At 46.1% G+C, this 27,770-nt stretch overlaps 1 protein-coding gene across 1 annotated transcript; it reads right to left on the reverse strand.

Moving 5' to 3' along the window:
* Positions 1-7,318: 7,318 nt before the first annotated feature.
* Positions 7,319-26,191, reverse strand: CLPP (caseinolytic mitochondrial matrix peptidase proteolytic subunit). The gene is made up of 7 exons (XM_073622749.1): positions 26,053-26,191; positions 22,726-22,827; positions 18,935-19,006; positions 16,236-16,332; positions 14,910-15,097; positions 13,607-13,712; positions 7,319-10,110 (listed from the first exon to the last, which is right to left on the reverse strand). Exons 1-7 carry the CDS (start codon positions 26,074-26,076, stop codon positions 9,956-9,958), a joined length of 744 nt encoding a protein of 247 aa, XP_073478850.1. The 5' UTR covers positions 26,077-26,191; the 3' UTR covers positions 7,319-9,955.
* Positions 26,192-27,770: the final 1,579 nt, after the last annotated feature.

Raw genomic sequence — 27,770 nt, forward strand, 5'->3', positions numbered from 1 at the left:
ATTCGCGGGTAGTGCGGGCTCAAATGGCAGCTGCTTTGGGCATGTGAAACTGCTAAGGTGCTGACGCTTGCATATAACAGCAGTAGTGATGGTGTATGATACCTTTTTGGCTCAGAAGGAACTTCCCAGGAACTGGTGCAGATGCATCTCAAACCATTAGAATATCATCAAAAAGTTAATTTCCCCAGTTGTCTTCCAGGACAGCCCTTGAGAGATGGAGTCCCTCCCATCGACCCAGGAAACACATTGCCAAACAGTTCAAAAGGCGGTCCCTGGTCAGTCATTTGTGTTACCTCCGTTGGAGGAACATGTTGCCAGGAACCAGGAGAAGGACTCTATCTCTCAGGGGCTGCCTGAGGGGAGCGGAGCCGCACAGGGGGACCGGGTCCTATCCAGCGGCGCCAACTAGTCTTACCTTAAAAATCTTGGGGCTCGGGTACCGTCCAGCTGACTAGGAGCAGACCCGCTACCCCCCTCTTTCCAGTGCCGAGGTGTGCCATGGACAGGTCGGCGCAGGTTCCCACCAGGAGCGGTGCAGATGGGTTCTTCCATAACAGCTCCTTGCTACAATAGCGGTGGGGGTCGGAGACGCCGAGCGTCATTTCCGGCGGAACCACGTCATCCTGTGTGCCGAGACTTCCAGTTCCGGGTCTCTACAGGCACAAGGAGGAGGGGAAAGCCCACGCTGAGGCCTACAAGTCCGGACTAGCGGCGCGACCCCGGGCCTGAGGGGGACCATGGAGGCAGGCACCAGCCAAACCCAGGTAGGCTGCTGGGCAAGCCCTTACTGTGGTTTTTTTCTGGGGTTTGGTTGTAAGGCTGGGATTTGTAGTACCCCCATGGTGGTGGTTACCTCACAGTCCCGGGTGGATGCAGTGGTGGTTGCAGCACAGGTGTTTTTATGAGAGTTAAAAAGGTTTTCTGATGCTAAAATAGTTTATTCTTTATTTTAGGGTAAGGAAGCTCCAAGGGAAGACAAGTCAGGCCGCAAAAAATGCCCTAATTGTGGAAATAAGTTGTCCTCAGGCTCTAACAAAGCCTTATGCAAGCAGTGTATTGCAGGCTTACTTAAAACAGAGGCAGACTCTCCCTTGGCGAAATTCCTTGGCTCATTTAAGGATGAAATGGCATCAACCTTTAAATCTCTCCGCGACTTAATCGCAGATGTAGGCACGTCTGCTTCCACCAGTAAAGCAGCTGTGATTTCCTCCTCACCATGCCTTACAACACCCAGTTCTGAGGAGCCCCGTACAGTCAGGGAGCATAGCCCCGTGTTAGTTAGCCCTGAATCCTCTGACGCAGATTCAGATGAGGATTAGGCTGTAGCTAACAAAGCCGCAAAATACAAGCTGTCTCTGGAGGATGTAGACGAGCTGTTGAGCGCTATTTTTATGATACGCTGGAAATTGATGAGGAAGAAACTCAATTGACCAGACATGATAAAATGTATGAGGCTCTGGGGAAAAAGAAAGCTAAGGTACTCCCTATACATAATGTGCTTCCTGACCTTGTCCGCAAGGAATGGGCCGAGCCAGACAAAAAGGTCTTCTTCCCGAATTCCCTAAAAAGGAGATTCCCCTTTGATGAGAGCCCAGAGGCGGTCTGGAATAAAAATCCTAAACTAGACGCCCCTCTGTCCAAAGTCTCAAAACAGTCTGACCTTGCTTTTGAGGATATGGGTCATTTAAAGGACCCAATGGACAGGAAAACAGACATAGTCTTAAAGAGGGCCTGGGATGCTTCTATGGCAGGTTTAAAACCAGCTCTGGCCACTTCATGTGTTGCCAGGAATCTGGAGTTCTGGTTAGCCCAACTGGAAGAGCATCTAAAGGCAGGCACGCCTAGGGGGGAGATCTTAAAAACCTTCCCTATGCTTTTTAAGGCAACAAGTTTCATCTCGGACGCCTCCACTGATGCCATAAAATTTACGGCTAAAACAGCGGCGCTTTCTATCGCAGCCAGGAGGTCAGTCTGGTTGAAAACTTGGGTGGGAGACACAGCGTCTAAAACACGCTTGTGCAGTGTCCCCTTTACAGGAGACTTGGTCTTCGGGCCTGAACTAGATACCGCCTTGGAAAGAACGGCGGATAAAAAGAAAACCTTTCCCATTAAAAAGAAGAATGTTTTCGTCCCTCAAAGGAACCCTCCAAGTCAGAGAAGGAGTTCAAACCCAAAAAGCATTGGACAGGACAAAAAGGGAAAGGAAAAGGGGGCATACTTTTTAACCGCCCCAATTCAAACCCTAAACCCCAGTGACATCAGGGTCCCGGTGGGAGGAAGATTAATGAACTTTCTCCCACAGTGGGAAAAGATAACCTCAAACGAGTTTGTCTTGAACATTATAAAAAGAGGGTATGCGTTGGAGTTTCACAGCGATCCACCCTCAAAGTTTCTTGTGACAGCTTCCAAGACACTCAGAAAAGGCCTTGCCTCTGTTAATAGGGGAAATGGTGGATCAAGAGGTATTGACACCAGTCCCTATTCAGGAACAGGGGGACGGTTTTTACTCGCACATTTTTGTGGTAAAAAAGCCGTCCGGGAAGTTCAGACTAATCATGAACCTCTGAACCGCTCCATCCGATGCAAGAAATTTCGGATGGAGTATTTACTCAATAAGGAATCTTCTCCAAAAAGAGGTGTTCATGGCTACCCTGGATTTAAGGGACGCCTATCTGCATATTCCAATAAGGAAGGAATGCCAGAAATTTCTTCGGATGGCAATTCAGATGGACACAAAAGTTTATCATTTCCAGTGCAGAGCACTTCCTTTCGGACTGTCGTCCTCCCCGAGAATCTTTACCAAGGTTCTCGGGGAGGCATTAGTTCCGTTAAGACTACAGTCAGTCACGATTATTCCATATCTAGACGACTTACTCCTCACGGCCCATTCGGAGAAGCAACTTCTTCAGGACTTAAGAGTTGACACAGCTCAACCTGAGGCAGTTGGGGTGGATAGTCAGTCTGGAAAAGTCCAAGACTACCCCAACACAGGAAATTTTGTACTTGGGGTACAAGATCCTGTCAGTGGAGCAGAGGATAGTCCTGCCAGAAGAGAAGATCTTGAATCTAAGCCACAGAATGTCTTTTCTTCAAAGCAGCGCCAAGTGTACAGTGAGGGAGGTGATGTCGATCTTAGGACTGATGACAGCAGCCATTCCAGCTGTACAATGGGCCAGGTTCCACCAAAGAGACCTTCAGAGGTTTCTGCTGGAACAATTAAAAGACAGGGATCTGGAAGAAGAGGTTTCAATCCCCACCAGGGTAAAGCGCTCCCTCTGGTGGTGGAAAGACTCAGAGAATTTGAACAAAGGGGTTCTCTGGATCTCTCCCGTCACATCCATACTAACTACGGATGCGAGCAGCTGGGGGTGGGGAGCCCACCTCAACTCAGATTGGGCTCAAGGCAGGTGGACGGCAGAGGAGAAGCTCCTCTCGTCCAATTGGAAAGAGCTAACAGCGGTCCTCAGGGCTCTGTTATTCTTTCAGAATGCAATACAAGGCCATCATCTACAGGTCCGTTTAGACAATATGACGGCTGTAGCTTATATAAACAGGCAAGGGGGCACCAGAAGTCGTCGACTAATGCTGGTGGCCAGTCGCATGTTTCTATGGGCAGAATCCAATCTGGCATCTATCTCTGCAGTTCACCTGAAAGGGGAACTCGACAACACGGCAGATTTCTTGAGTCGACAACGAGTGTCGAATCAAGAATGGTCTCTACACCCAGATGTGTTCAAATATATAGCAGCTTACTGGGGAAAACCAGTAGTGGACCTGTTTGCAAGCAAGGAGAATGCAAAAGTTCCAAATTTTTGCTCGCTACACCCAGGAGATCAGCCCTGGGCAGTAGACGCCTTACAGACCCCATGGACCTTCAGTTTAGCGTATGCGTTTTCCTCCGCTTCACCTCATCCCGAGAGTTTTAGCGAAGTTTCTAGTAGAGGATACGTGTCTAATCTTAGTGGCACTGTTTTGGTCCAAGAGACTATGGTTCACAACGTTGCTACGGTTGACGGACCAACCTCCTCTGAGGCTTCCCTGCAGACCAGACCTTCTGTCGCAGGGACCTCTCTTTCATCCACAAGTATCCATGCTGAACCTCTCAGTGTGGTTACTGAGGAGGAAATTTTGAGGAGCAAGGGCCTGACTGACAGAGTGATTCAGACCCTGCTACAGAGTAGAGAACCTGTCACTCAGGCCATTTACAGGAAGGTCTGGAGAAAATTTAACAGCTGGTTGAACAGCCGAGGTGAGGTAAACACGGATACAGCAAATATCCTGCAGTTTCTCCAGGAGGGGATAGACAAAGGGCTAACTCCTAGTACTATTAAGGTCCAGATAGCGGCCTTAAGTGTGTACTTAGAGAAAAGGTTGCAAGAAGACCCTTTCATTGCTAGGTTCTGTAAAGCAATCTCCAGACGCAAACCAGTTAGAATTAACATCGCCCCATCCTGGGATCTATCAGTCGTTCTAAAGGCATTTTTGGGGTCACCTTTTGAACCTATCTCAGAGGCCTCTCTAAGACTAGTCACTTTCAAGACCGTACTACTTGTGGCAATCACTTCAGCACGCAGAGTTAGTGAAATCCAAGCTCTCTCTGTCAGAGAGCCCTTCCTCCAAATTCTGGAAGACAGAGTCATCCTAAAGACGGACCCTGGGTTCTTACCAAAGGTGGCATCTAATTTCCATAGGTCACAAGATATTGTCCTCCCTTCTTTCTGTCAGAAGGCTTCAAACGAGAAAGAAAGGCGTTTTCATTTATTAGATGTGAGGAGGTGTATCCTAGAGTATCTTAGGGTACCCAATCCATTTAGAATCTCAGATTCACTCTTTGTTCTTTTTTTCCGGACAATGTAAGGGGCAAAAAGCTTCAAAAGTCACCATAGCTAGGTGGATTAGGATAGCTATAGCAGAGGGCTATAAGACAGTAAACAAAGATCCTCCGGGGGGTATTAAAGCCCACTCCACAAGGGCATTATCAGCATCCTGGGCAGAAAGAGCTGGTGCCACCCCGGAGCAAATATGTAAAGCAGCCACGTGGTCAAGCTTTTCCACCTTTACAAGGCATTATCGACTAGACTTAATGTCCAGTCAGGATCAGGCTTTTGGGAGAAAAGTTCTCCAAGCCGTGGTCCCCCCCTAATCTGGTGAGTACTTGGGGATCCTCTCAAGGGCTGTCCTGGAAGACAACTGGGGAAAACTGGAGTTAGACTTACCGGTAACCTCTTTTCCAGTGGTCTTCCAGGACAGCACGATCCCACCCTTTTTTGATTATGTGAATGTATTAACATTATTACCTGTTATGGTTATGTTTTTGCAGTTCCATCCTTCGGTTCTTGGTGAATGACTGACCAGGGACCTGAGGGACCACCTTTTGAACTGTTTGGCAATGTGTTTCCTGGGTCGATGGGAGGGACTCCATCTCTCAAGGGCAGTCCTGGAAGCCCACTGGAAAAGGAGTTACCGGTAAGTCTAACTCCAGTTTTCAGTAATTAAATTCAAGAAGTGAAACTCTTATTATATAGATTCATTACACACAGTGATATTTCATTCTTTTAATTTTGAGGATTATGGCTTTTTTAGTAAAAATCCAAAATTCAGTATCTCAGATAATTTAGAATATTGTGAAAAAGTTCAATATTAAGCTCACGGGGGGTTATTTACGAAAGGCAAATCCACTTTGCACTACAAGTGCAAAGTGCACTTGAAATTACACTTGAAGTGCAGTCGCTGTAGATTTGAGGGGGGCATGCAAGGTAAATAAAAAAACAGCATTTTAGCTTGCACATGATTGGATAAAATCAGCAGAGCTACCCCTCAGATTTACAGCGACTGCACTTTGCGCTTGTCCAAAGTGGATTTGTCTTTTGTAAATAACCCCAATGGCGTCACACTCTACAGGTTTTGATTTAATTAGCTGATTAAAGGTTTCCTGAGCCATTAAATGGTCTCAGTCTGGTTCAGTAGGTTACACAATCATGGGGAAGATTGCTGACTTGACAGTTGTCTAGAAGACAGACATTGACACCCTCCACAAGGAGGGTAAGTCCCCAAAGGTCATTGCTAAAGAAGCTGGCATTCAGAGTGCTGTATTCAAGCATATTAATGGATGGTTAAGTGGTAGAAAAATGTGCACAAGCAACAGAGATAACTGCAGCCTGGAGAGGATTTTGAAACAAAGGCCATTCAAGAATTTGGGGGAGATACACAAGGAGTGGACTACGGCTGGTGTCAGTGCTTCAAGGGTCACCACACAAAGACGTATCCAGGACATGGGCTACAACGGTCACGTTCCTTGTGGCAAGCCACTCCTGAACCAGAGACAACATCAGAAGCGTCTTACCTGGGCTGAGGAGAAAAAGGACTGGACTGTTGCTCAGTGGTCCAAAGTCCTCTTTTCGGATTAAGTAAATCTTGCATTACATTTGGAAATCAAGGTCGAAGAGTGGAGAGGCACAGAATCCGATGATATCTGCTGGTGTTTGTCCGCTGTGTTTTATCAAATCCAAAGTCAGCGCAGCCTTCTATCAGGAAATTCTAGAGCACTTCATGATTCCCTCTGCTGACCATCTTTATGGAAATGTGAATTTCATTTTCCAGCAGGACTTGGCATCTACCAAAAGTACCAATACCTGGTTTAGTAATCATGGTATCACTCTGCTTGATTGGCCAGCAAACTTGTCTGACCTAAACCTCATTTGAGAATCTGTGGGGTATTGTAAAGAGGAGGATGAGACACCAGACCCAACAATGCAGACAAGCTGAAGGCCGCTATCAAAGCAACCTGGGCTTCCATAACACCTCAGCAGTGCCAAAAGCTGATCGCCTCCATGCCACGCCACTTTGATACAGTAATTCATGCAAAAGGAGCCCAAACCAAATATTGAGTGTATACTGTACATGGACATACTTTTCAGTAAGCCAACATTTCTGTATTAAGAATCTTTTTTTTTTTTTTTTTGGATACTTCCCTGGTCATGTGACTGGTGAATGACTACTATGCCTCGGCACAGTCACAGGGAAGTAGGTCACCTGCTCCCTCACACCCAGAAGTGCTGGTTATTCTCACTGAGGTAAAGCATAGGTAAGGAGAGTAAAAAAGAAAAAAAGAGGCTGGGGGTGCCTTTGCAGAGACACGGTCACTTGGCCCTGCATGGGCAAGGTGACAACTTATTTTTAAGTAATGGCAGCTCTAATATTTCTTTGCAGGTTGTTCTTTTACTGGTCAAAAGAAAAAGTAGAGTCCTCTTTTCCCATAGTCTTCTTAAGAATTTCATTTACTGCTTAAAACCATAAAAAAAAATGTCTTGCTCAACTCTATGTGAAAATAATTTATTTCTAGTCATTTTTCTATCCCAACCATGATAATGAGGTGACAATAAGGCATACATAAAAACTGGAAGATGAAGTGCTTGATGAAAAATATCACCGGCCAGAATGCTATAGATAATCTCTCCAGCCAGAGTGCTATATACAGCTACCTGTCAAAAAGAGGTTTTGGGCATTTTTACTGACATGACTTGCATGACAAATTGCCGTCTGCTAGAGATCATGCATAGAAGTTGCATTTTTGGTTTTGGGTTTAAACATTTTAAATTAATTGTGGTATTCAAAGTTCTCAGATCAAGAGAGGGGGAGTTTGGGACTTTTAAATGAGGCACATTAAATGTACCTCCATCCCGGCTACGAGTACGTAAAAAGAAGAGGGTTTTTCACATCTTTTTATATATTTTTTCCAGAACACCACACTTGCAATCCTCCCTACACATGTGGAATGTGCTGTGGCAGTCGGGCATGCCATGTGGGTGTTTTCCTGGCTGGGGTGGGTTCCCCAGTGCCTCAGCTGCGGAACAGACAACCATTTGGGGTCCTATCTTCCTAACTGCCAGCCAAGTACAGTGTTTTAGCCGACCCATGAGTATAGATTTCTTTCTCCCCATGAGGTCTTTTCTCCCCTTTAAAGTGTAAGTAAACCCTCCTATCGTTTTCAGCCAAGGAAGCTGCCATCTTTGCCTTTGTTTAATCTACAACTGCCATGATGCTTCAGTTATGACACCAGCCATTGGATGGCTTGACAGTTTGGTTGAGAGCACAACCAATGGGAGTGTTACATTTCAACCGTTTTATGGATGGGTTTACTTCCGCTTTAAAGGGGTAGGACATAATAATTAATATTACATATCCATTTGTATTTACAGTTTACTTCTGTACCCAACTCCTGATGAATGGCAGATAGCCCTGAAACGCGTCGAGTTTCCATGGGGTGCTCAGTCAAGCCTGGCTCACTACCTATTCACTGGCCCATATATATCTTTTATACATTCAAAATTCATTGAGTAGTATGTAACCACTCATGTGCATGTGCATCTATCTTACAGCAGCTCTTTTGAATATGGGTTACCAATGCCTGCTAATAGAAATACCTTGCATTATACTTTATTAATATTTACTATCTCTTATGTGCTGCCAAGTTGACATATATGTATCTATTACGTTTATGCCATGTGTATGTGTAGATATATGAAAATACTTTTTTATCTGTTTTATATTATTGTTACAAATAAATAATGTTTACCAACCATTCTACATCCACAAGTCAATTGCCTCATTTAAGGTCCCACATTCCCTCTTCTTTTTACGTACAAAGTTCACTGATCGGGTTATACTTGTTACAATGTGATCCAATATCTGCCATCCTTAAAGCATCTACTCCCTACGTCCACTTTAATTTCCAAAACAACCACCCACCTACCCCCCAGAACTGCCTGGCAATTCTTTACAGATGCTTCTGATACATTTCTGTTATGGGTAAAGCCCGTTGAGCCAAGGGACCCGCCATTTTTATATATTTCTAAAGGGGCTTCCATAGCAAGATCCTCTCCTGGATATTTCATTCAACCTCCTCCATCACAGCCAGGTATAGAGGTCTTACTCTTCCTGTTTTATTCTTTATAAAGTGACTTAAGAATCCACCAGCAGGTCCTTGATGCCCAGTTAGTAACCCCCAGCTGTATACAGCTCACAAGTACCCTGCATCTTGGCATGTGCGTCTTTGCTTGTGCTAGTTACATGGCATGTTGGGCACCAAAAGGGAAAGAAAAGCAGACTGCAGTGGCTTGCCGTTTATATTCCTCTGAGATCAAAGAACAGATGTGGGGGGGATTGATACACAATCTTCCAGAACTCTAAATGATACATATTATTGAGGACACTTCATTTATCTGTGCGCCAAGGTGCTATCTTTGTATAGAGATGCCACTGTATCGCCCTTGGGGGTATGTTGGGGACCATACCCGAGGCCTCTATTTAGAAAGTTGACCACCACTGACGTAAACCCTTGTAACAGTCATGGCAGGTGGGTGGAGATGGGAACTCAGTTGCAGATACATGACTGTAAAGATTTAAGAATCCTGCTCATCAACCCAACATGGATGTATAAGTTTTGGATCAATTGCCCCTTTAAATTATTACCTGGGAATTTAGAAAACTGGTGACTTAGGCTGGGTTCACATATATGCAATGTGGATGCAGGTTTTCTGCATCCAATTCGCGTGATTGGCTCTCAATAGAGCCGGTTCACACAGGGCCAGGGCGGATTGCAGAAGGGTCCTGTGCATGTCTGGGTCTGGTTCAGGTGCAAATTCAGGCAAAAATTCGGACCTGAGCCGGTGAACAGACACGCACCGGACCCCAGGCACGAACCCGCGGCCGCACATATGTGAACCCAGCCTCAAGAAGAGCTGATGAACACAGGAACTGATAAACATTGGCCAAAGATTTTATATATATATTCTCCCTGCCAGGAGGGGGCAGTACAGCATAAAACAAAAAAATAAAATACAGTCTATGAACCAGGTAATAAAACTAATAGAGAGAGAAAAATCAGAATCTGGCTGGGCTTTCTCTACGATGATCAGGTCATTGTGGGTCTTTTTATTTTCACAGCTTCCTTCGTCTAAGGCTCAGACGGCAGTGGCGTCTCGTCGGATTTCCGCACCAGTTCTGGTTCATCTTCTCCATCTTGTGGGGGGTGGACCAGGACTTTGTCAAGGATGCCAAACGCCTGAGCTTCTGTAGGGCTCATATATCGATCTCTCTCCATCACAGACTCTGTAGGAGAAAATATATTCTAGAACAGACTGTACAGCAGGGAGCTCATTATACTGTGCCATGAAAGGCTGCAGCTGGTTGCTATCAGAAATGACAGTTCTTCTGCATAGGATGTCAGTAATAGAAACCATCGTTTGGAAGGTGCATGTATTTTTTTTTAAAATTGTTCAAAGGGTTTTTAGGGCTCATTCACGCCTGCTTTGGCCTCTTAAGAGCAATCTGCATTTAACAGGTAAGTGAGGTGGCATTGTACTGTCTCGCTTTAACACCCACACTAGCACAAAACTACATATATTTGCTGTGCCCCACGTAAGCCCCGTTCACTTGAAGGGGGTTGCACTTGTCTGGTACTTCACCTGCCGAAAGTGACAACTAGTAGAACTCCTGCCGTGACTGTGAAGCAAAAGCATTGGGGCTGCGGTATGTGTTCCTCCAGGCTGCTGCCTCTGCAGCTAAAAGGGGGGCAATAAAAATACAACTCAACCACGGGGTTTCTACCGCCCCTCAACCATTAGCATGAATGAGCCCTTAAGACCCCTTTCACACTGGGGCGCTTTTCAGGCATTTTAGCGCTAAAAAAAAGCACCTCTCAAGCCACCCCCAGTGTGAAAGCCCAAGTGCTTCCACACTGGGGCGGTGCGCTTGCAGGACAGGAAAAAAAAAAATCCTGCAAGCAGCATCTTTGGCGGCAGGAGTTGGCCCACCCTTTGCAGCTATAACAGCTTCAACTCTTCTGGGAAGGTTATCCAGAAGGTTTAGGAGTGTGTCTATGGGAATGTTTGACCATTCTTCCAGAAGTTCATTTGTGAGGTCAGGCACTGATGTTGGACAAGAAGGCCTGGCTCGCAGTCTCCGCTCTAATTCATCCCAAAGGTGTTCCATCGCGTTGAGGTTAGGACTCTGTGCAGGCCAGTCAGGTTCCTCCACCCCAAACTCTCTCATCCATGTCTTAATGGACCTTGCTTTGTGCACTGGTGAGCAGTCATGTTGGAACAGGAAGGGGTCATCCCCAAATTGTTCCCACAAAACTGGGAGCATGAAATTGTCCAAAATGTCTTGGTATGCTGACGCCTTAAGACTTCCCTTCACTGGAACTAAGGGGCCAAGTCCAACCCCTGAAAAACAACCCCACACCATAATCCCCCCTCCACCAAATGATTTGGACCAGTGCACAAAGCAAGGTCCATAAAGACATGGATGAGTGAGTTTGGGGTGGAGGAGTCCTGACCTCAACCCGATAGAACGCCTTTGGTATGAATTAGAGTGGAGACTGCGATCCAGGCCTTCTCATCCAACATCAGTGCCTGACCTCACAAATGGGCTTCTGGAAGAATGGTCAAACATTCCCATAGACACACTCCTAAACCTTGTGGACAGCCTTCCCAGAAGAGTTGAAGCTGCAAAAGGGTGGGCCAACTCAATATTGAACCTTCTGGACCTATATTGGCCATACACTATACAAAATAATCATCCGCAATTCGGTCATTTAGACAGTTCGTTCGTTTTTCGGCTAGTTAATGGCCACTAATTGGTTGGGACGTTTTTGAGCCGAAAAAACGAAAGACAAGTTTGGAAGTTTTCCGTCGAACGAACGATAAATTGAACGGATAATGTGTTTCCCGTCCAAACTGTTTGCACTAAGTGTATGTGAAAAAACAAACAAAAAGATTGATTCATTTATGTCCATTGAACGATTTATCGGCCATTACATGATGACACCATTGTTTGTTCTCACGGCCAAATGTTCATTCTTTAAAAATGGGTTTGAATGATTTTTCGTATAGTGTATGGCCAGCATAAGACTGGGATTTCATTAAAGTTCATGTGCGCGTAAAGCGGGTGTCCCAATACTTTTGGACAATATAGTGTATGTGGAAACTTTGCAATATTGTATATGTGCAAAATAAAGCAATATTCTATATGTATACACAGAGCAATGCAACCTTCACAAATCTAAATCATATCTTGATCTAGTTACTCACCAAATCTGAATATAGGGAACCATGAAGAAAGCTCTTAGGGAAGAGGTCCCCTCCCCCCCCCCCCCCTTTTTTTTCTTCCTCTTCTTGCTGTTTTCTCTTTTTTTTATCTTTGCTATTTATTTTAATGGTTGGAGATGCAAAGGTCTATGCACAGATATAAAATTGAATGACAAACAGGTTCAAATTGGGTTTTTGTGTTTGCTTATGAAGCCAAATGAGAATTGGTGATGTTTGATTTTTAGATGCGACCAATGCTGGCTATACGAAAAATCTAGATTTAAATCTAGAACCTAAAATTTAGACCGTTCGTTCGTTTTTCGACCAGCTAATGGGCACAAAATCGATAATCCCATTGGAATTCATGTGTCCAGCACCCTGCATGTAGATTAGGGGCCGGGCGCATGGATTAGGGGGGCGGCGCCCATGCGCCCTGTATGGATGGGGCCGCCGCTGAATGGGACTGAGTGCAGACAATCCGACCCTGGGGCGGCGGTAAAACGGCTCTATTTTTAGCGCCGCTTTACCGTCATTTTAGCAGTGGTATTCGGCCGCTAGTGGAGCGGTTTTACCCCCTGCTAGCGGCCAAGAAAGGGTTAAAACCACCGCAAAGTGCTGCAGCAGCGCTATGCCGACGGTATAGCCACGCTGCCTCATTGATTTCAATGGGCAGGAGCGGTGTATACACCGCTCCAAAGATGCCGTCGGGGCTTTCACATTGGAGACACAGGAGCGCCCCTTTCAGGGCGCTTTGCAGGCGCTATTTTTAACGCTGTAGCGCCTGCAAAGCGCCCCAGTGTGAAAGAGGTCTAACTGACACTGGCTGGGAACTGACTAACTGCCACTGAGATCACCAGTGACACTAATGCAGTGTTTAGTGTTAATACTATACATTGTCACTGTACTCATTATACTGGCTGGGAAGGGGTTAACATCTAGGGGCAATCAAGGGGTTAAATGTGTGTCTAACAATGTGTAATGTTTGCTGCTTTTACTAACAGATCTTACCGGGGCTTTTCTTCAGCAGGAACGTAGTTTTCCGGGACCTTCAGTACTGAACGTATGCCAAGGGAAGCTGGCGTGTGCTGGTGGGTCTATTGATGCTAAGCTCCGAATAAAACGGGGTTAAAAGCACCCGCAAAGCGCCGCCTGAAAGATGTTGCTTGCAGGATTTTTTCTAACATCCTGCAAGCGCACCGCCCCAGTGTGAAAGCACGCAGGCTTTCACACTGGGGCTGCAGGGGAGGAGTTTTTCAGGTGCTATTTTTTAGCCCTTTAGCACCTGAAAAACACCCCAGTGTGAAAGTGCCTTATAATTAACGGGCACAATGCAGGAGAGCTTAATGTCACCTCTGTCTTCGTTGCGTTACGGAAAGGGGGGGGATCTCTCACTGTTATACATAGAAAAAAAAAATTCTCCGATTGATCACTGTCATTCACACCACCATCATCTCTCTGCTATAGTATTTGGACCTAAGCCCCCCTACATAGTAGATGGACACTGGGTATCGACTCACCAATCACAGATAGCGGTTGCTTCGTATGTTTGGCATAAATTTCATTGATCTGCTTTTTCAGTTTTAGTATTTCCTCAGCTTGTATGGCGATATCTGTGGCCTGACCCTAAGAATGATACGAAAACAATCACCATCGTAAAACAATAGGATACAATGCAAAACCTCTATGGAGGCAACTATAGCCCATCCAGTAATTTCTACAGAATAAAGATTACTTGAGTTTCTGTGGGAAATTTATAGTGACCCTGTTGCTTGCAAAAACAAAAGCTTTACAAAAGGGCACCCTGAAAAGAAAAGGACCTATAATTACCCCTCCTCCTTGGCTCAGGTGCCCCCATGGCAAGCTGCTTACTGTGGGGGCACTCAACAGGAGGGAGGGGCCAGGAGCACCAAAGAGGGACCGGAGAAGAGGAGGATCGGGGCTGCTCTTTGCAAAACCACTACATAGAGCAGGACAAGTATAACATATTTGTTATTTTTAACCACTTGCCGACCGCTGTACGCTGATATACGTCAGCAGAATGGCAGCGGTGGGCAAATGGGCGTACCTGTACGTCCCCTTTAATTGGCGCAATGTCCACCGGTCTCCCGGCGATCATGTCACAGAGCCGCAGAACGGCCTATGTTAACAAGGCATTTCCCCGTTCTGCCTTGTGACATGACAGTGATCACTGCTCCCTGTGATCGGGAGCAGTAATCGCTGTCATGCAATTGGAAGCCTACTGTTCTGGTGACAACTGTTTCACAAAACAGTGACAGTCCCACCTCCTAGCTGTGATTAACATCAGAAGGGAGCCAATGGCTGCTGCTGTCTCTAAGCCAATGAGGAGTGAGAGAGCCTAGAGAGCCTCTGTTTTCATGCACATCGCTGGATCGGGATTGGGCTCAGGTAAGTATAAGGGGGGGCTGGGGAGGGAAGTTGCACTCACAAGGTAAAAAAAAAAAAAAAAAACTTCTTTTAGAACCACTTGAGACCTCAATGTCAGTCAATGTGTTAGTCTTCATGTATTATAGGGAATGCTACCCATTAGTCTGCCGGAGCCAAGTGCAATTCTCAGTACTTCTGGGTGTGGGGAAGCAAGCGACTCTTCACTTTTTACTGTTCAGGCCTGACTGGCCAATCTTAGGGGGTGGGGGGGGGAAGACTGTCATGGCCTTAATAAATACACTTAGCCTGCACACTGGGCCATTAATATGGTCATAGATCTTATCGGTGAACGCTAATATACTTAGGATTTACACCAGTGTTATATTATCCTGGTGATCTGGACTTAAGAGGCCCAAACACAAGCCTGCATCTCACCCTGGCTCCTCCAGACGGCTGGTGGATCATGATTCTGGAGTTTGGCAGCGAGTGTCTCATTCCATTGGTGCCGGCAGCTAAGAGGAGAGAGCCCATGCTGGCTGCCTGACCCACACACCATGTACATATAGGGTTCAGGATGTACTGCATGGTGTCATAGATTGCCAGACCAGATGTCACCGAACCACCTGTAGAGCAAGGCATGCAAAAATCAATTACACTGCAATAGATAAAATATTGGAAGATCAATACATTTAGAATTTTGTTTCAACTTCTTCCTTCTATTCCACCACAATGGAGTACCAATCTAACCGAAAAGAAAGATAGACAGATAAAAAAAAAAAATGAGTAGATAGGGGGAACAGAAGAGGGGTACAAAGAGGAGGAAAGTGAGGAAGAAATTAGGAAAGAGAGATCAGAGACTACAGAATGAGCAACGGCCGGGGAATCAAATCAGGACAGTACAGACAGACCTACAAGTCCAAATAGAACAGACTGTGCCAGCAGGGTTATCAGGGAGGATGAGGCCCATTTCTTGCTGCGGAACCCCATGTACTCAGCAGTGAGGGACACTCAATTCCAGAGACTCTCTCCGCTCTGGTCCCGCACTTTACTTCTATGGAAGGGAAAAGGAAACTCCACATTCTACTGGGAGAAGAGGAACCAACAGTGAAAAGAAAAAGAAAGAAACAAAGAAAAGAAAAAGAAAAAAAAAGAAAAAAAAAAAGAAAAGAAGAAAGAAAAGAAAAAGAAAGAAAAGAAGAAAACAAAAAGAAAGAAAAGAAGAAGAAAAGAAAAATAAAAGAAAAGTCTGCTGTGTATTTATATGTGGGTGTAGGCGTCCATATAAATAAATAGGCTATGCATCAACAGTCCCAGTTTACACGGTATAACATAAACACTTGTAATTAAAGTGTACACCTACAAAACTAGTTCCCATGATCATAGTTATTACATAAAAGGCTCACAAACTGTGGTGTGACTTAGAACAACACCTCGGTTCCCTGGCTCCCGACACTTTCCATCATTGGTTGGAAGTTGGAAGTAGTGCTGAAGCCGGCTGGAAGTTGTGTAAAGTAACAGTCAGCACTTCTTATTAGATCTCCATTTCCCACCCCCAAACTGGAGAGTTGCTATAAAGGAATGAAGAAAGCCATGCTTTCATTATTTTTATAGCGTTGACACTTCTCTGGGTTGGGGCCATTTATGGACATTCTGGGAGATTTTTGAACATGAGAAAATACATTACAGTCTCCCTTTAACTGACATTTTATTTGGTGTATCATCTTTCAGCTCACAGAACAGAAGGTAGGTTGGTGTATGTACCTGGACTGTTGATGTACATGTGAATTGGCTTCTTGTTACTCTCGGATTGCAGGAAGAGGAGCTGGGCGATCACCAGGCTGGCGAGTGAGTCGTCAATCTGCAGAGAAGCACACAAGTATGGAATGATGGGAAACAATGGGGGAGATTTACTAAAACTGGAGCACTCAGAATTTGGTGCAGCTGTGTATGGTTACCAATCAGCTTCTAACTTCAGCTTGTTCAATTAAGTTTTGACAATAAAACCTGGAAGCTGATTGATTATTATGCAGAGGTGCACCAGATTCTGTGTGCACCAGTTTTAGTAAATCATGCCCAATGAGTCCAAACTGAAAAAAAAAAGACAAAAAACAAAAAAAAAAAAAAAAAAAAAGGAAGACGGCGGAGACAGTCTGTGACCTAATAATCCCTCCTGCACTATAAATCTCAGCACATTAGGTGAATGTTCGCATTGTGACAATACAGTCAGAATTACTAAAATCCCCTCAAAGCTTTAAACTATTCATGTAACTTCAAAAGTTCTCAATCTTTTTAAATCTACAACTTTCATTAACATAATCCCTGGTGATCCTGACATTTAGGCCGTTGTTCAGGCACTTCATGTTAAAGGAGTGACATCCATCTCCCAATTGCTCTTCTGCATTGTCACCCCATCACATGCCTCGTGGTGGAGACTACAACCTCCCACGCGGACAGACACCGCATAGCTGCAGCAACCCGTCGATCATGATGTACCTGTCAATTTCGGGCATGCAACAGATAGAATGCATCCCTGCTGTACAAACCCTTCTCAGAAGTGCCTCCTCTCCTCCGTGCTAATCCACTTCTAAGGATGGTCAGCATCTACGGACCTCGGCGCTCTCCATTACGCACTACGGACCTTGGCGCTCCCCATTACGCACTATGGATCTCGGCGCTCCCCATTACATAGTTACATAGTTAGTAAGGTTGAATAAAGACACCAGTCCATCCAGTTCAACCTGAGTGATTGTCCCTAACCCTGTACATCGCACACTCACATCAGTCCCTACCCTCAATCCAAGGTCCCCATTCACATACTAGGGCCAATTTTGCACAGAAGCCAATTAACCTACCAGCATGTCTTTGGAGTGTGGGAGGAAACCGGAGTACCCGGAGGAAACCCACACAGGCACAGGGAGAACATGCAAACTCCAGACAGGTAGTGTCGTGGTTGGGATTCAAACCAGCGGCCCTTTTTACTGCTAGGCAAGAGTGCTACCCACTACACCACTGTTACGCACTACGGACCTCGGCGCTCCCCATTATGCACTATGGATCTCGGTGCTCTCCATTATGTACTACAAACCTTGGCGCTCTCCATTACGTACTATGAACCTTCAAGCTCTCCATTACGTACTATGAACCTTGGCGCTCTCCATTATGTACTACAAACCTTGGCGCTCTCCATTACGTACAACGAACCTTGGCACGCTCCATTACGTACACCCAGGCCAGGGTTGTGGGCAAGAGGCCCATGTCCTCATCAACACGAAACCCCCCAATGTTGAGGGCACGTGGCTTGGTATGGTTCAGGAGGGGTGATGGGGCACATATTCCCCCCCCCCCCCCCCCCCGGCCAGCCAGGCTTCGGGTTAACAATCTGGTTTGGATTTTTGAGGGGGACTGCAAGCTTTCTTTTCCTTAGTTTTTGCATTCATACCAGACCAGAAGTGGTTGGTATAGAATTTGGGGGGTGGTATACATTTTGTTTTTTTCTTTATTCGTTGTGCCCCCCTTAAAATTCATACCAAACCTGAAAAGTATGAGTTGGGGGGGACCGCCATTCCATTTTATTTTTTTTTAACTATGCCCAGCGTCTTTGCCTACATGAGCAGGGATGTAAGTGAATGGGAAGTGTAGTTCCCAGCACAGTCCCGCACGGAGACAGGAGGCGCGAAGAGTGACCGAGAGAGAGGAGGCTTCAAGCAACAGCCTACGAACAAGTGAGGACCCCACTGTCCCCCTGTCCACCCCTCTGTCCCCCTGTCCCCCCCTCTGTCCACCCCACTGTCCCCCTCACTGTCCCCCTGTCCACCCCACTGTCCCCCTGTCCCCCCCACTGTCCCCCTGTCCACCCCACTGTCCCCCTGTCCACCCCTCTGTCCATCCCACTGTCCCCCTGTCCATCCCACTGTCCCCCTGTCCACCCCTCTGTCCCCCTGTCCACCCCTCTGTCCCCCTGTCCACCCCTCTGTCCCCCTGTCCACCCCTCTGTCCACCCCTCTGTCCCGCTGTCCACCCCTCTGTCCCCCTGTCCACCCCTCTGTCCCCCTGTCCACCCCTCTGTCCCCCTGTCCACCCCTCTGTCCCCCTGTCCACCCCTCTGTCCATCCCACTGTCCCCCTGTCCATCCCCTATATATATATATATTATTATTTATTATTCATTCTTTTATTCTTTTGCACTACAAAAAAGATGTGTGCATAGGAATTTAGGAATTAGTTCATATTTTTTTTAAACTATAGTGCGGCCCCCCAACAGTCTGAGGGACCGTGAACTGGCCCCCTGTCTAAAAAGTTTAAGGACCCCTGGTCTTAACCATTCACAGTAATATTGCTTTTATACATTTGACTCCCACCAAACAGGTAAATATATTCATCAATGTCTGTTTAGCTACAGTGGCCCTCAAAAAAAAAAAAAAAAAAAAAAAAAAAAAGGAAATGCTAGACTGCTAGACTCACAGGCCCCATGAGGCAGATTATACGCTCCCGCAGTAATCTGGAGTAGATGTCATAGGCTCTCTCTCCTCGGCCCTGGAAAGGAAAAGAGTGTTATGAATTTATTGCAGCATATATGTTTCCATAGGAAAACTAACATTGCAAAGATTTACATTTATTTTGTGCCATACTGCATCTGCATATCCTTTGTAGATCTTGTACTCCCTGCTATATGTAATAATTGAAAGAATGCATTGCCTTTTCAATGATGTTTTGGATATTGTGGGGATGTAAAATAAAAAAAAATTGTATGTTAGTGTTGTTTATATGTAACGCTTGTAATGTTAATGTGGGTAGGGGTAGTCATACAAAATTAAAACATACACTGATCAGCCATAACAATATGACCACTGACAGGTAACGTGAGAAACTGTGATTACCTCAAAACAGTGGCACCTGAAAGTGAGTGGGATATATTAGGAAGCAAGTGAACATGTTGTCCCTGAAGCTGATGTGTTAAAAGCAGAAAAAAGCAAGCGTAAGGATTTGAGTGACTTTAACAAAAGCCAAATTATAATGGCTGGATGACTGGGTCAGAGCAACTCCAGCTCCTGTGGGATGCTCCCGGTCTGCAGTGGTCAAGACCTACCAAAAGGGGTCCAAGGAAGGAAAACCAGTAAACCAGTGACAGGGCCATGGGCAGTCAAGGCTCATTGATGTACGTGGGGAGCAAAGGCTGGCCCTTTTAGTTTGATCCAATAGAAAAACTACTGTAGCTCAAAATTGCTAAAAAAGTGAATGCTGCTTTGAATAGAAAGGTGTCAGGTGACACATAGTGCATTACATTTTGTGGTGTATGTAACTGCAGACCGGTCAGGGTCCCCATGCTGACCCGTGTCCACAGCCAAAAGCACCTATAATGGGTAGGTGAGCATTAGAACTGGACCATGAAGAAGGTGGTCTGGTCTGATGAATCATGTGTTTTCTTTTACATCATGTGGATGGCCGGGTGCAGTACGTCACTTACCTGTACATTGTACTGTACTCCATGCAATGTCTTTTCTGCAATAAAAGATTACCTGCCTGCTAGTAATTACAGTATCTTACGAAAGTGAGTACACCCCTCACATTTTTATTTTTTATAAAATTTATTATATCTTTTCATGTGACAACACTGAAGAAATGACACTTTGCTACAATGTAAAGTAGTGAGTGTACAGCTTGTATAACAGTGTAAATTTGCTGCCCCCTCAAAATAACTCAACACACAGCCATTAATGTCTAAACCGCTGACAACGAAAGTGAGTACACCCCTAAGTGAAAATGTCCAAATTGGGCCCAAAGTGTCAATATTTTGTGTGGCCACCATTATGTTCCAGCACTGCCTTAACTCTCTTGGGCATGGAGTTCACCAGAGCTTCACAGGTTGCCACTGGAGTCTTCTTCCACTCCTCCATGATGACATCATGGAGCTGGTGGATGTTAGAGACCTTGCACTCCTCCACCTTCCATTTGAGGATGCCCCACAGATGCTCAATAGGGTTTAGGTCTGGAGACATGCTTGGCCAGTCCATCACCTTTACCCTCAGCTTCTTTAGCAAGGCAGTGGTCGTCTTGGAGGTGTGTTTGGGGTCGTTATCATGTTGGAATACTGCCCTGCAGCCCAGTCTCTGAAGGGAGGGGATCATGCTCTGCTTCAGTATGTCACAGTACATGTTGGCATTCATGGTTCCCTCAATGAACTGTAGCTCCCCAGTGCCGGCAGCACTCATGCAGCCCCAGACCATGACACTCCCACAACCATGCTTGACTGTAGACAAGACACACTTGTCTTTGTACTCCTTACCTGGTTGCCGCCACATACGCTTGACACCATCTGAACCGAATAAGTTTATCTTGGTCTCATCAGAGCACAGGACATGGTTCCAGTAATCCATGTCCTTAGTCTGCTTGTCTTCAGCAAACTGTTTGCGGGCTTTCTTGTGCATCATCTTTAGAAGAGGCTTCCTTCAGGGATGACGGCCATGCAGACCAATTTGATGCAGTGTGCAGCGTATGGTCTGAGCACTGACAGGCTGACCCCCCACCCCTTCAACCTCTGCAGAAATGCTGGCAGTCCTCATACGTCTATTTCCCAAAGACAACCTCTGGATATGACGCTGAGCACGTGCACTCAACTTCTTTGGTCGACAATGGCGAGGCCTGTTCTGAGTGGAACTTGTTTAGACATTAATGGCTGTGTGTTGAGTTATTTTGAGGGGACAGCAAATTTACACTGTTATACAAGCTGTACACTCACTACTTTACATTATAGGAAAGTGTAATTTCTTCAGTGTTGTCACATGAAAAGATATAATAAAATATTTACAAAAATGTGAGGGGTGTACTCACTTTTGTGAGATGCTGTATCTGTAAAATGTACACTGAGCACAGCATGCACAGCTCAGTTTACATTCTGGCACAGTGCCTGTGTGCTGGGACGACTGTAATCCTGTGCATGTGCGAGAGCAACGTCATCCCGTACCAGCCAATCACGTCAGCCAAAGATAGACATCCGGAAGAGCAGAAGATGCCGGCACCACCGAGGGACCTCGGACTATTGTATTTCGGACCATAGTTCTGCTTTGGTAGCCGATCCTACCAGCACTTGATCAATGGTAGTTGACTGTGAGCTGTTGCTGAGATCACCCCAGAACAACACAGCAACACACATATGCATAAACTGGGTATTAGGGCCCCCAGTTGTAAAGGGAGTTACGATCCTCTGAATTAATATCTAAAACGGATCCATGACGCTCCCAACTTCTCCAAATAGCTTCTCTGCCTGTAAAACTCCACCACTTCGCAGGAGAGATACTGGTGACAGTTCTGTTAGAGTGGTCACAGATACATACACTTTACATGAATCTGGAGGTTCGGGGCAAGGTCTGACATTTGTCACACTCCCGCGAGACATATTTCTAAAGACTGCCTAGGACACTCTTTGGACTTGTTTACATTAGCCCTCAAAACAAGCGATCTAGGGTGGATCGCTCTTCAGAGGGCATTTGACAGGCACTGAGGAGGCTTTGAGTGTGTGTTTTAACCCTTAAGTGTTAAGGTTCACAGCATGCAAGTGCGACGGAGTTGACGCATTTTTTTCGCGTGTCTTGTATAGGGCAGCCGTTTCAGCTCTATGCACAAGAAATGCGTAAAAGAAGTCCTTGATCCTTTCACAAGATTGTGCTGCACGGAACTGCAGATGTGTGAGGGGTGCCATTAAGAATTAATAGCACTGCCACGTGTCCTTTAAAGGGCAGCGCATCTCTGTGCATGTAGAGAAAATGCATGATTTTGCGCATTCTTGACACGCACAAAAAGCCTCTAAAAGCAGGGGTCTCAAACTGGTGGCCCTCTAGCTGTTGTGAAACTACAAGTCCCATCATGCCTCTGCCTGTGGGAGTCATGCTTCTGTCAGCCTTGCAGTGCTTTATGGGACTTGTAGTTTCGCAACAGCTTGAGGGCCGCCAGTTTGAGACCCTTGCTCTAAAGCCTGCATCAACGAGCTGACAACTGCATGCATTTGCACACAGTTGCGGCGTGGCTCCATTTACTTGAATGGGTCAGTGTACAGAAGTCCTTTATGAATTCTAGGAGGTTATTAAAGACAAACTGATGGATTAAAAGGGAAGGGGCGCAGTTTGTTCCCCAGCAGGCAGTAAGATCCACACTTCTGTCCCCCAACTAACACTTCCCAGTGAGGATTTCCATTTGCTATAAGGCAGCAGTAAGACTGAGGAAGGCTAACAAGGAAGAAGAACTCGGTCTCCACTTACCGTCTGTTCCACCACGATGGGGATAAGAGGGGAGAGTCTGGGGGGGACCCGATGTAAACTCCGGACTTGAGATAGCGAGCATATTCCTTTCAGCAGCGGCCTCTGCAGAACACACACACATTACATTACAGTGGTGGAAAAGTATTACAATGGTGTATAGTTACAATTCGTCCCATAGCCCAGAATTACTCGTCCCACAGTCCCGAATTACTCGTCCCACAGTCCCGAATTACTCGTCCCACAGTCCCGAATTACTCGTCCCACAGTCCAGAATTACGCGCCCCACAGTCCAGAATTACTCGTCCCACAGTCCAGAATTACGCGTCCCACAGTCCAGAATTACACGTCCCACAGTCCAGAATTACGCGCCCCACAGTCCAGAATTACGCGCCCCACAGTCCAGAATTACGCGCCCCACAGTCCCCCACAGTCCCGAATTACTCGTCCCACAGTCCCGAATTACTCGTCCCACAGTCCAGAATTACGCGCCCCACAGTCCAGAATTACGCGCCCCACAGTCCAGAATTACGCGCCCCACAGTCCAGAATTACGCGCCCCACAGTCCCCCACAGTCCCGAATTACTCGTCCCACAGTCCCGAATTACTCGTCCCACAGTCCAGAATTACGCGCCCCACAGTCCAGAATTACGCGCCCCACAGTCCAGAATTACGCGCCCCACAGTCCCCCACAGTCCCGAATTACTCGTCCCACAGTCCCGAATTACTCGTCCCACAGTCCCGAATTACGCGCCCCACAGTCCAGAATTACGCGCCCCACAGTCCAGAATTACGCGCCCCACAGTCCAGAATTACGCGCCCCACAGTCCAGAATTACGCGCCCCACAGTCCAGAATTACGCGCCCCACAGTCCAGAATTACGCGCCCCACAGTCCAGAATTACACGTCCCACAGTCCAGAATTACACGTCCCACAGTCCAGAATTACACGTCCCACAGTCCAAAATTAAGCGTCCCACAGTCCAGAATTACACGTCCCACAGTCCAGAATTACGCGTCCCACAGTCCAGAATTACACGTCCCACAGTCCAGAATTAAGCGTCCCACAGTCCAGAATTACACGTCCCACAGTCCAGAATTACGCGTCCCACAGTCCAGAATTACTCGTCCCACAGTCCAGAATTACTCGTCCCACAGTCCAGAATTACGCGCCCCACAGTCCAGAATTACGCGCCCCACAGTCCAGAATTACGCGCCCCACAGTCCAGAATTACGCGCCCCACAGTCCAGAATTACGCGCCCCACAGTCCAGAATTACGCGCCCCACAGTCCAGAATTACGCGCCCCACAGTCCCGAATTACGCGCCCCACAGTCCCGAATTACTCGCCCCACAGTCCCGAATTACTCGCCCCACAGTCCCGAATTACTCGCCCCACAGTCCCGAATTACTCGCCCCACAGTCCCGAATTACTCGTCCCACAGTCCCGAATTACTCGTCCCACAGTCCAGAATTACACGTCCCACAGTCCAGAATTACACGTCCCACAGTCCAGAATTACGCGTCCCACAGTCCAGAATTACGCGCCCCACAGTCCAGAATTACGCGCCCCACAGTCCAGAATTACACGTCCCACAGTCCAGAATTACTCGTCCCACAGTCCCGAATTACACGTCCCACAGTCCCGAATTACACGTCCCACAGTCCCGAATTACACGTCCCACAGTCCAGAATTACTCGTCCCACAGTCCAGAATTACACGTCCCACAGTCCAGAATTACACGTCCCACAGTCCAGAATTACACGTCCCACAGTCCAGAATTACACGTCCCACAGTCCAGAATTACACGTCCCACAGTCCAGAATTACACGTCCCACAGTCCAGAATTACTCGTCCCACAGTCCAGAATTACGCGTCCCACAGTCCAGAATTACGCGTCCCACAGTCCAGAATTACGCGTCCCACAGTCCAGAATTACGCGTCCCACAGTCCAGAATTACGCGTCCCACAGTCCAGAATTACGCGTCCCACAGTCCAGAATTACGCGTCCCACAGTCCAGAATTACGCGTCCCACAGTCCAGAATTACGCGTCCCACAGTCCAGAATTACGCGTCCCACAGTCCAGAATTACGCGTCCCACAGTCCAGAATTACGCGTCCCACAGTCCAGAATTACGCGTCCCACAGTCCAGAATTACGCGTCTCACAGTCCAGAATTACGCGTCCCACAGTCCAGAATTACGCGTCTCACAGTCCAGAATTACGCGTCCCACAGTCCAGAATTACGCGTCCCACAGTCCAGAATTACGCGTCCCACAGTCCAGAATTACGCGTCCCACAGTCCAGAATTACGCGTCCCACAGTCCAGAATTACACGTCCCACAGTCCAGAATTACACGTCCCACAGTCCAGAATTACTCGTCCCACAGTCCAGAATTACTCGTCCCACAGTCCAGAATTACTCGTCCCACAGTCCAGAATTACTCGTCCCACAGTCCAGAATTACTCGTCCCACAGTCCAGAATTACTCGTCCCACAGTCCAGAATTACGCGTCTCACAGTCCAGAATTACGCGTCCCACAGTCCAGAATTACGCGTCCCACAGTCCAGAATTACGCGTCCCACAGTCCAGAATTACGCGTCCCACAGTCCAGAATTACGCGTCTCACAGTCCAGAATTACGCGTCCCACAGTCCAGAATTACGCGTCCCACAGTCCAGAATTACGCGTCCCACAGTCCAGAATTACGCGTCCCACAGTCCAGAATTACGCGTCCCACAGTCCAGAATTACACGTCCCACAGTCCAGAATTACTCGTCCCACAGTCCAGAATTACTCGTCCCACAGTCCAGAATTACTCGTCCCACAGTCCAGAATTACGCGTCTCACAGTCCAGAATTACGCGTCCCACAGTCCAGAATTACTCGTCCCACAGTCCAGAATTACTCCTCCCACAGTCCAGAATTACTCCTCCCACAGTCCAGAATTACTCCTCCCACAGTCCAGAATTACTCGTCCCACAGTCCAGGATTACTCGTCCCACAGTCCAGAATTACTCGTCCCACAGTCCAGCATGCATTCTGAGTGTGGGACACCCACACAGGCACAGGAAGAACATGCAAACTCCAGGCAGACAGTGTCCTCTTTTGAACCAATGACAGTGCTGCAAGGCAGGACTACTAACTACTAAGCTGCTGTGCATGCTGTGAGTTTTAGTTCCACAGAGGTGGACAGCCCTTCCTTCCTCATTAAAGGACAGTAGTCCTGTACAGGAGCTGTGTGTACATTCTCCCTCTGTGCTGTGTACTGTCCATTCAATGTCACTGCACATTCTGCTCCCCATCCCCCTGTCTGACCCCAGGTTACTCACTGTCCCCCTGATCAGCAGATCCATGTTGCTCCCGGTGCCAATGTCTCATGAACTTCTACAAATGTCAACTAAATTAACTACAACATAAAACTGTCTGCAGATGTAAGACTAGTTATACTTTGGCGGCCATTGTTTCGGAGACCAAACCATGTGCAATATACGGAAGTGATCTTAGCAAACATGGTTCCTACTGTGGAGACACATAGAGAATAGAACTGTAGTCTGAACTCGGGGCGGAAATTACCTCAGAAAACATAACAGGGTGCCGCCATGATTCCTCCTTCCCAGTACTTGGTGTTATATGGGATATTTAAAAATATGGTTTTATTATTATTATTATTATTACTATATTATTAAAGAGAAAAATAGTGAGAAAAAGTATACAAGGGAAAATATTATTATTAACAACAGCAACCACATGTATTACTACAGAGGAAAAAAATACAGAGAAACAAAGGTGTAAAAGTTAAAAAAATATTATTATTACTATTAATAATATGATCACACGTATTACTAAAATATTAAGAAAAAGTATAATGGGAAAAGACTTTTTGTATTATTACAACCACAAAGAACACATTTATTATTACAGATAAAAAAAATATATATTTTTTAATAAATAAGGTGTAAAAGTTGAAAAGAATATTATTATTAATAATAGCAGCAAATTTATTACCAAAGAGAAAAAAAATTAAGAGAAGTGTAAAAGAGAAAAGATGATGATGATTATAATATATATTAACAGCAGCACATTTATTATTATGGAGAAAAGCATTAAGACAAACTGCGTGGCTAATTTATAAACACTATAAAAATTGATCTGTTGCCCCTAGCAAACAATTTCTTATTGGACCATTTGACTTGATTCCTGGGAGTTCCATGGTGTTTGCGCTCACACAGTCCTTCATTGGATTTATTATTAATATTGTTATTAAAGTAGCTCTGACTGGCATTGGATGTCCTTGATGACACCCTGGAGAAGGGGCGAAACACGTTGGCGCATTTCCGGTTTTCCAACCATTGACCTTACTTCCGCCCTCCGTGGAACGCACGCTGATCAGCGGCGAACCCGGATAAGTCCATTCTCTGTACTGATGCCTGTTTTTACCAGCAATTTCAGAAGTGGCACTCTGACTGTGCAATCAATTTGTATCTAACAGTACTTCACTATAAGCCTCTATTTTTGTTTTGTTGAGCCTGGTGGATCCATTCGGTCATCCTCAAGACCTTTTTAAGTGCGGAGAGCTGTCTGAAGAGTCCCAAAGTTTACCCTACAATACCAGATCATTAGATCACAGTGTGTTTGACCCACCGACTGCAAAGCTGAGGGTCCATTCATTTTGGTGAGTGGGGTCACAAGAGGGGAGTGTGGCACACCACACAGCAATATATTTGGAGAGCTTCAACACTTTGTTTTGTTTGGAGCACTTTATCACATTGCAAGAGACTATGGTTTTATCATCATATTTGATTGTATTAACAGTGTAAGCGCTGTTTACATACATATATTTGGTCTTTGAGGTTGTAGCACCTTGTGGACAGTTGCTGCAGGTTTTTTATAATGTATTCACTTTTCACATTGATCGCGCAAGTTTATGGTTTATTATATGACATTGTAAGTTACACACGTTACAATCTTTATTTAATTTGAGCAGTTAGTCATTCAGGCAGCACCACACATGCAGGATGCTTGTTTCCTCAAAAGTTATCATTTTTAT

The sequence above is a fragment of the Aquarana catesbeiana genome, linkage group LG03 (assembly GCF_042186555.1).
Source record: "Aquarana catesbeiana isolate 2022-GZ linkage group LG03, ASM4218655v1, whole genome shotgun sequence".
NCBI lineage: Eukaryota > Metazoa > Chordata > Amphibia > Anura > Ranidae > Aquarana > Aquarana catesbeiana.

Bases quoted from the DNA above. Each gene is read 5' to 3' on its own strand.
- CLPP (XM_073622749.1), bottom strand. From the start codon at position 26,076: ATGGATCTGCTGATCAGGGGGACA. The intron at 15,098-16,235 runs GTACATACACCA...CTTGCTCTACAG, and splicing joins CATGTACATCAACAGTCCAG to GTGGTTCGGTGACATCTGGT. The intron at 10,111-13,606 runs GTGAGTCGATAC...TTTCTCCTACAG, and splicing joins GCAACCGCTATCTGTGATTG to AGTCTGTGATGGAGAGAGAT.